General features: G+C 48.1%; 1 protein-coding gene across 1 annotated transcript in view; it reads right to left on the reverse strand.

The window, feature by feature from the left end:
- abl1 (c-abl oncogene 1, non-receptor tyrosine kinase) overlaps window positions 1-5,692 on the reverse strand; it is a 35,855-nt gene extending 30,163 nt beyond the window's left edge. Inside the window, exon 1 of the mRNA XM_064307242.1 lies at window positions 3,258-5,692. Coding sequence (XP_064163312.1) covers window positions 3,258-3,387 — 130 coding nt within the window. The 5' untranslated portion in view covers window positions 3,388-5,692. The remainder of the gene's footprint in view (window positions 1-3,257) is intronic.
- Between the last annotated feature and the right edge of the window lie 3,437 nt (window positions 5,693-9,129).

Here is a 9,129-nt window from a genome sequence, read left to right on the forward strand (position 1 = left end):
GGACGCTGGTGCAGGGGCTGGGTGTCGAGGCGGGGGCGGCGCGCTGGGGGGGCTGGCGGGGCGGGGCGGGTGTGGGCGGGGGCGCGGGCGCTGGGGCTGGGTGGGTCGGGGCGGGGGCCGGACGCTGGGGCGGGGGCAGGGTGTCGGGGCGGGGGCAGGGTGTCGGGGCGGGGGCAGGGCGCTGGGGCGGGGGCCGGGCGCTGGGGCGGGGGCCGGGTGGGCGGGGCGGGGCGGGCGCTGGGGCGGGGCCGGGCGCTGGGGCGGGGGCCGGGTGGGGCGGGGGCCGGGCGCTGGGGCGGGGGCCGGGTGCCGGGGCGGGGGCCGGGCGCTGGGGCGGGGGCAGGGCGCTGGGGCGGGGGCCGGACGCTGGGGCGGGGGCAGGGTGTCGGGGCGGGGCCCGGGCGCTGAAGGCAGGCGGTCCTCAGGGCCCCGGCTGGCGTGGGGTGCAGCTGCACAGGAGCCGCGGTGCGCTGCATTCCTGCAGAGCGGCTGCGAGACGCTGCACGCAGCGCCCCGACACGTCTCTGCCTGCCCCCGCTCCGCCGCAAACGCAGCTCTGCCCCGGGGGGCGCGCGCGGGGGGGGAGGGGGCGCGCTGACACTTCCTCTCCTCGCCGAGTGACTCACATCCCCCCGTAACCCCTTCCAGCTCACCTCCCAAAACAAAAACAAGCCCGGGTCTCCGGCTAACCTGCTCGCTCAGGCCTCTCACTCACACACTCACTAACAAACTAACTAAATCACTCACTAACTCACTCACACACTCACTGACTCACTCACTAACAAACTAACTAAATCACTCACTAACTCACTCACACACTCACACACTCACTAACTCACTCACTCACACACTCACTGACTCACTCACACACTCACTAACAAACTAACTAAATCACTCACTAACTCACTCACACACTCACTAACTCACTCACTAACAAACTAACTAAACTCACTAACTCACTCACACACTCACTGACTCACTCACACACTCACTAACAAACTAACTAAATCACTCACTAACTCACTCACACACTCACTGACTCACTCACTAACAAACTAACTAAATCACTCACTAACTCACTCACTCACACACTCACTAACTCACTCACTAACAAACTAACTAAATCACTCACTAACTCACTCACACACTCACTAACTCACTCACTCACTCACTCACTCACTAACAAACTAACAAAATCACTCACTAACTCACTCACACACTCACTGACTCACTCACTAACAAACTAACTAAATCACTCACTAACTCACTCACACACTCACTAACTCACTCACTAACAAACTAACTAAGCTCACTAACTCATTCACACACTCACTAACTAACAAACTAACTAAATCACTCACTAACACACTCACTAACTCACTCACTAACAAACTAACTAAATCACTCACTAGCTCACTCACACACTCACTAACTCACTAACAAACTGACTAAATCATTAACTCACCCACTAACTCACTCACTCACATACTCACTCACTCACACACTCACACACTCACTAACTCACTCAGTCACACACTCATACACTCACTAACTCACACACTCACTAACTCATACACTCACACACTCACACACTCACTAACTCACACACTCACTCACACAACCACTTACTGACAAACTCACTCAATCACCCACACACACATACGCCCACATGCTCACACACTCTCACTCATACACATACGCTCTCTCACTCGCTCATACATGCACACACTCTCACTCGCACATACAGATACAGTGTCTCATTCGCTCGTACACACACACACTCTCAACATTGCCAATGAAAAAATTAAGAGTGGAATAAAATATTTTTAAAAATAATAATAGGGATGAATGTATAAATAAATAATAAAAGCCAAACCTACAGACAACCTACAAGGTGAACGACAAACAAAGGACAGCAATAAGAACAGAAACTACTAACAATGCAAATAACAGAGATGGTGTCTCTATGGTTGTCCCTCATTTTGTGACAGGGGGCCACATATCCTGCCACCAACGCCACACATTCTGATATCTCCCCCAGTACGTAGGGGAGTTTTTCTAGATTTGTGTCATTTGTGAACTTTGGTAAAATGGTTCCAATTTTTGAAAATACGTTTTTATATGTCCTGGTATTTTGTGCATTCTGTCAGGAAAATGCAGCCCTGTCTCCAAACCTACAGCAACAACGATGGCTAACATAAACTTTTTTGAAACACACACATTTCAACTAATCCCTGACTCACCACATACATAAACAACAGATCACCAATATTCCACATCAACCACTTTAACCAACACCAGTGGAGAAAAACACTCAAGTCCAACACAAACCAAGCTCAGCTTTGCTCTGTGACAAGACTTCCAGCCCACAGACAAAGCTCACAGCCTAACCTCAATCCCCCCTCTTAACTAACCATCATTCAAAAACCTAAGAGTCACTTTCTGGCAGAAAATCAGGAACTGTGTATGTGAGTGAGTGTGTGTGTGTACGTGTGCGTGCATGAGAGAGTGTGTGTGTGTGCATGCGTGTGTGTGTGCTGCGTGTGTGAGTGTGAGAGAGACAGAGAGTGTGTGTGTGTGTTTGAGAGAGAGAGAGAAAGTGTGTGAGAGACAGAGGGTGTGCATGTGTGTGTGTGTGTGTGTATGTGTGGTGTGCGTGTGTTTGGTGTGTGTGTGCGCGTGTGTGTGCGTGCGCGCGTGCGTGTGCAGAGGATGTTGTGCTACACAGAGCATGCAGCAGGGCCATTCAGTGTCACGAGGTCTCCAACCCCAGACAATCGTGCCATCTCCTCCTTCCTCCTCTTCAACTGAGTCCCCATTAACCACATTCCCATCAGACAGAGCATAGGAACAGCAGCATTCTACTGCAGCACGTGCACACACACGCACAGACACACAGGCACATGCACGCACGCAAGAGCAATGTCCCAGAGTCCTCACTGACGGTACTGGTACATATTCTCACCCGTAGCTAGTAAAAGCGCACAGGCTTAGGAAGCTCACAGGATGGCCCATTATAAGCTCACCCACACACGGCACCCGACATTCCTCACTGTCAACGAAGTAACCGTCAGGTTTGGGCGGCCACTGAACGATCTCGCAGCTGGACTTTCACACCAAAACAATAACAGCCTCATTCAGAACCGCGCCGACAGCACAGAGGAGCGAGCGGGACGTTGTGAGGAAGGACCCAGTGTAAGACAGACAGAGAGAGAGATAGACAGACAGACGGGGGGAGGGGGGCGGCCCGCTCTTACCGTGCACGGTGAAGACGTTGCAGTGCGGGGCCCCATGGCGGGATGACTCCCGCCGGCCTTTGATGAAGTGCAGCGCCGGCAGGCTCGGGCGCCTCTGGTCCCCTACGAACTTCCCCGGCTGCTGCCCCATGGAGGCGGAGCGCCGGGCCGCAGCCGGGAGCCGCGCAGGGGGTCTCTGGCGGTCCGGCGGTCAGGGCAGCCAGCGGCGGGGCGGGGACACGGGGAGGAGGAGGGAGGAGGGGAGGCGAGATCTGGCCGCGGAAAGGGCGGAAAAAGAGGCCCGAAATTCCCGATGTGTCCCGCCCGACGCTCCTCAACGTTCATGGACCGCTCGGGCGCGGGCCTCCCCCGCGCTCTGCTCCCCGGCCGCGGGGCGCTGCTGGCGCCGGACGGTTCCGACACACGCGGGCGATGCGGGGACTCCGGCTCAGAGTCATGCACGTGCTTCCCCGGGCCCACTGACACCGAGCGCCTTCAGCGTCTAACGCTACATTCAATCCGGCGGGACTGCGGTTCGGTATCTTGGCAACAGTCTAGCGTCTTGTTTTTAAACCCCCCTCAGAAACAGCTGCTTTTATGTCAGGGGCACAAGGCCAATGATATTCGGCTGAATGGCTTAAAAGCACAAGTCCATTTACCTGTGGTGTGAAAATAGATACTACACGCCTGGTTATGTCTGAGACTAACGCACAGAGGAGTCCGAAGTCATAATAAGAACACTGATATTCGGTTAACACCCAAAACCCACATGTGCTAACCCAAAGCCAAAGACACGCTGCTGCTCTGTCGCTTGTTGAGACTGAAATGTAGAAATGAGTGTCATTCCTAGTAATAGTAACAATTTAGCATTGAGCAACCCAGCAAGCACCACGGATATCCACAACTAAAATGACATTCTCATTTTATATACGGCTATCGAGTATAACCAACTACAGTCCAACCATTTAAACAGTCACTATGGCGGTAGGCCCGAAGACTCTGGATCAGGCACTTGCTTTAAGAAGGCACAACAGTCGTGATACATAAACGCACACCTTGCAGAAATCTTTCCTTACGTCGCAAGGCAACACGGTGCATTAGTTTACATTGTTTGAATATTTGAATGTGTGTGTTCTAACCTGAAATAAATCGGCATATTCGTTTCCAAACTGTTAAGCTTCAGCTAGCTGTCAGTCAAAAGAAAACGACCCATATCCGTCCCTATGACTGAAATGTATCTAATGGTACACACAATAGCACAAAATTAGTAGTCAACGGTAACAGGCCTTGACAATGGGATTCATGATTTAAAGTTTTAAAAACAACACGTACATCACAGTGTATGGAACTACCAAGAGACATTTCACTGAATGCGTCCCTTCCGTGTCACGTTTGATACTGGACTTGATTTAAAATCACAATTCCAGCACAAATACAGAAAGGCAACAACGACCTTTGGGTAGCCAATTACCTACCAAAAACCAGTCGAGTAAGTTACTGTTAAAACTCAGTATCACCTTGTCACAGAATAGCTAATCAAAGTTCCGGTTAATTTGACTAATCCTGGCCAATTAGCCTGCTGTAAACTAGTTTCACTCTATTGCAACGTTAAGTGGCTAGCCAGCGTTAGATATTAGTATTAGATCGCGGCCCACTGAATGTGCAACTGGTGGGTGAAGCTTATTCTTGGCAAATGTCAGTAGTCATAGCTTGCTAGCCACAACAGAGAAATAGTACTGTTAGCAACAACCTTTTCCCTGAACGCTTACCGTTAGGTAGCTGACATTAAATGCTGTGCATTCATGTTAAGAACTTTTGTGCTCTAGTGTGTTGCGTTTCTGATCAACTCAAAACTTCAGCTGACGCTATGTGCTATCACTGAGCAATGAAAGCAGTGCTATATTGCTAAGTGGGCTAGCGATAAACACTTTGTTTACTGTTGCAGGGCTAATTCCAGCTAGCCGAGTTATGCAGCGCTGGAAGTAAACTTGCTATCATAGCTAGTAGGATAACGTTAACACAGTCGCGACTGCAGTTAGCGAACATTAGCTAGGTAGTAGTGTCTCCACCTCAGAAACTCGACCGAATCGATCTTGACAAACCCACGCAGGACTGGAGACCGATACAACCCCACCCCCACTGCCTTTCTTTCTCCAACTTCCGTGTCCAGTGTTTCCGTCCTCTGGAGCTCTTCTCCCGGGCTCAAGCGTACCCGGACCCCGGGTACCCTTTCCTAAAGTTAGCTTAGGCACAGAGCGTCTTTCCCGTCTCTGTCAGTGTGCTTGTCAAGTCGTTTTCGCCACACCTATCCAACGCGGGCGATTAGCAAGCACTCGGTCAATGCCATTTTCTTTTCTCCATGTATTTTCTTAGCTCTTTCATTGGAAGCAAGAAAATTTAAACCTCCGTCAGGCTACCACCGCAGCCGCCATATTTCCGCACGCAAGGTGGTTTACTGAAATGTGGGGGTGGAAACGTGTAGCGTCAGAGCGTGCGTGATGCGCAACATGGCTAATAGAAGCAACTGCGCATGTTTTTTTTTCCTTCACATAAACCGCAAAGATTGATAGTAAATTGGCTGTGGACCGGATTTCTTTCTTTAAACTTGCTGTAATTAACTACATTATCCGATTATGACGAACGTTGGCTCCAAAGTTTTGACGAATGAAAAAAAACAACAAAACACAGATGGCTGGTATCAATTACACTTTGGTACTGCCACAATATCCAGTACCAGGCCGCTTGTGTTTTTTTGTTTTGTTTTTGCGCATTTATTGAATAACAAACCAATAAACTTTATAAACTTTTTTTTTCAATTTCTACCATAAAAAAAATATTTTTTTTTTACTTAAAAATAATCTTGGACACAGCTTTCCTTGAAATTGCCTCCTTTGGCTTTAATTACTATTAAACACATTATTGGAAGTTTATACAATCATTTTGCAAAGTTGAATGTGGAGGGAGGTGGTCTAAAAGGATGCGTATCTGCAAAAAGCCCTTGCTACGTTCTGTTAACGAGAAGAAAAGGCTCCATTTGGCCAAGCACCATCAACACAGGACCAAGAAAGATTGGGAAAAGGCAAATCATAGTTACCATTTCACTATAGTCAGGGAAGCTGGTTTCCCTCTAGTTGCATTGAGTTCCTCCTGTAGTTGCAGTTTTACAAAGGTTTTTTTTTTCTAGACACAAAATATTTTGTCTTCTGCCTCTGATGTTATCCTTCTTCCTGGTCTTCTCTGTTAACATTACTGCCCATCAGCTGGACCCTTCTGAGTGTGTACTGAACACTGCACCTGGGAATCTTTAGCTTCTTTGCAATTTCTTGAATGACCTTGCAACAGCTCCTTCCTAACAAAGCCTAACTCATTCTTCTTTGCCATATTTCTTGCAACCTCAGGGCCTACCTTACTTATACTCCAGACCAATGGTATTAGGCAACCTGTGGTTTTAAAAAACTTAAGGTACATAAGATTTCAGTAAACTTATCTACCCCTCCACCTCCCACTTTGAAAAATGATTGGATAGGCTTCCAATCATTTGTATCATTGTAATTAAAGCCAAAGGGGTCTATTTTGAGGAAAGTCATGTCTAAGATTTTTTTTTTGTTTTTAAGTAAAACTCATCCTTTTGTGATATTGCAGGTAGAAATTTTATAATACGTTTGTACTTTGGTTTGGTGTTCAATAAATACTCATAAATTAACCAAATTATTCTCTGCAAAAACTTAAGTAAAAAAAGAAAAATAGCACAGGTGGCCTCCAAAATACTTTTGGCCTGTACTGGATGTAGTTAAGGGCTGTACAGGCCTAGTCGTTCCCTCCAATAGATACATGGATATAATCAAAAACAGAACACCAGTTCAAATACAAATAGTGATCTGTTCCGAATGTGAGTAAATGGCATCATCTTAATGTGAATACATAGGCTATATGTTCTACATCGTGTGAATGAAAGTTACCATATGAGCGCTTTAATGCTGCAAACTTGGTTTGTATGCTTAGAGGGAATCCGCAAACCGAATTTAAAGAAAGCACCGCCTTCAGAAAACCTGGATCAAACTGATCCGTGGCCAACTCTACGCGGTACGGCGAAAGGTAAATAAGAGACCTTTAATTTCCATTAATCCGCAGCAGTGAAACATAAGAGCCTACTTTCTGGTAACTCATCCTGCAGTGTTTATGTCATACAGTAACAGTTAAATGAACAAAGCCATGGTACCGTGCCAATATTATTATTTACTTAACTTTCACAAAACCAGAGCACACTTTGGGCTTGGCTTGTGCTGTCTCATCTGCAGCATCGCTGGGGAAAATAATGATTTTGGAGGTGAGTGAGAGGTGTATGACGCAGAGAGACAGATCTTTGGGTAACTGTACTGTCTTTGGCAAGGAAAGGAAACACTGTTGAACTTCAGTGCCTTTGTGAGAAGTTAGGGGGAGCAGGAGTTGGGGGGGGGGGGTAGTCTTGGATGGGATGAGGAATATGGAATGGGGTCTGGGTACAGAAAAAGGTCCAGGGAAGGTTCCACTTAGTATATTCGTTTTTTAATTAATTAATTAATTTATAAATTGGCACAAATATTGGGCTGGGGCATGTCCCATTCGCTCCCTAATTTATGAAATGGCCCAATTGTCTGCAACTGCAGCTGCTTTCACAGGCAAACCCCACTGCATGGACAACTGCAGTTCCCCTCCGAAACACATGGTGTCGCCAGATGCCTCTTTTCACACTGCCGAGTACAGCTAAGCCTGCATAGAGTGGAGTTAGAGGAAGACCTTTCATATGCAGTCTATGGGCACCCAATCGACCAGCAGGGGGCACTAAATAGTGATGAAACATAGATCCCTAACTGACTGAACCTGCCCGTACCCCCTGGGGGGCGCAATCACTCATCCCCCCGCGGAGCTACCAGCCACGATCAAACCTGGCAGGGTCCAAATTCAATCATCTTTTTTAAAAGTTTTCTTTTTGTTAATGAATTTTCCACACCGGTTTTCAAATCCCAATGACTGTCCTTCACTGCAAGGACGTCCCACCAATTCCACACCAGTCTAGCACGCAGATCCTCTGAGGTGTGTGCTGCCAGCGAACCTCTTCGGTCACGATGCAGCATTCAGACTCCAGCTATCATGGCTGATTCAAGGTAAGACCTCGTCACAACCATCAAATCTGAGGGCTATTTCATAAAGCAGCATTGCTGAGTTAGCTGGATAACCGCACCGAGCAAAACCCGGAACAGCTCCTTTTACCTCAGTCCATGTTCCAGATTTGGGAGGGTTCCGGTTTTAGTTATCCAGCTACCTCCGTAATCCTGCCTCGAGAAACAGGGCCCTGACCTTCACTAGAAGGGATTTACCTGTGGATTGCCAGCTTCCTCCGGTGAGGTTAAGGGCATGCATACCTGCAGGACAGAATGAGAGTCGTGCCTCTACACTTCCACCACCTTCCGTCACAACAAGAGCCAAGGAGGCAGACTTCAGTTCCAAAAAAAAGAGGGTGGGGCAGCGATTAAACCTGAGTTTAATAAGGGTGCGTGTGCTTTAGGCGTGCTAACGCCATATATGCTCTGCTCAGAATGTATCCCATCATGCCAAAGTACATCTCCCATACCTCTATGTGTGTGGAGACCACCCAGCCTCAAACCACCTCTCCACATCACTGCCAAAACACACAAAAACGACTGCACAGAAAACCTCCTGTGGTGATTTACTACTGAAGCGGTATGGAAATAGTATCTTGCAGCACATGTCACTCTGAGACATACCTGGTCTCTCCAATCACAGGCTACTATGCCAGTACAAGGGAACCTGCAGTCTGTGCAGTAACCTTTCAGTCTATGTTCATCGTACCGTATGCGCTGAAAATTCACTTAAATGGGATTCATGCATAAAT

The sequence above is a fragment of the Anguilla rostrata genome, chromosome 14 (genome assembly GCF_018555375.3).
Source record: "Anguilla rostrata isolate EN2019 chromosome 14, ASM1855537v3, whole genome shotgun sequence".
Classification (NCBI taxonomy): Eukaryota; Metazoa; Chordata; class Actinopteri; order Anguilliformes; family Anguillidae; genus Anguilla; species Anguilla rostrata.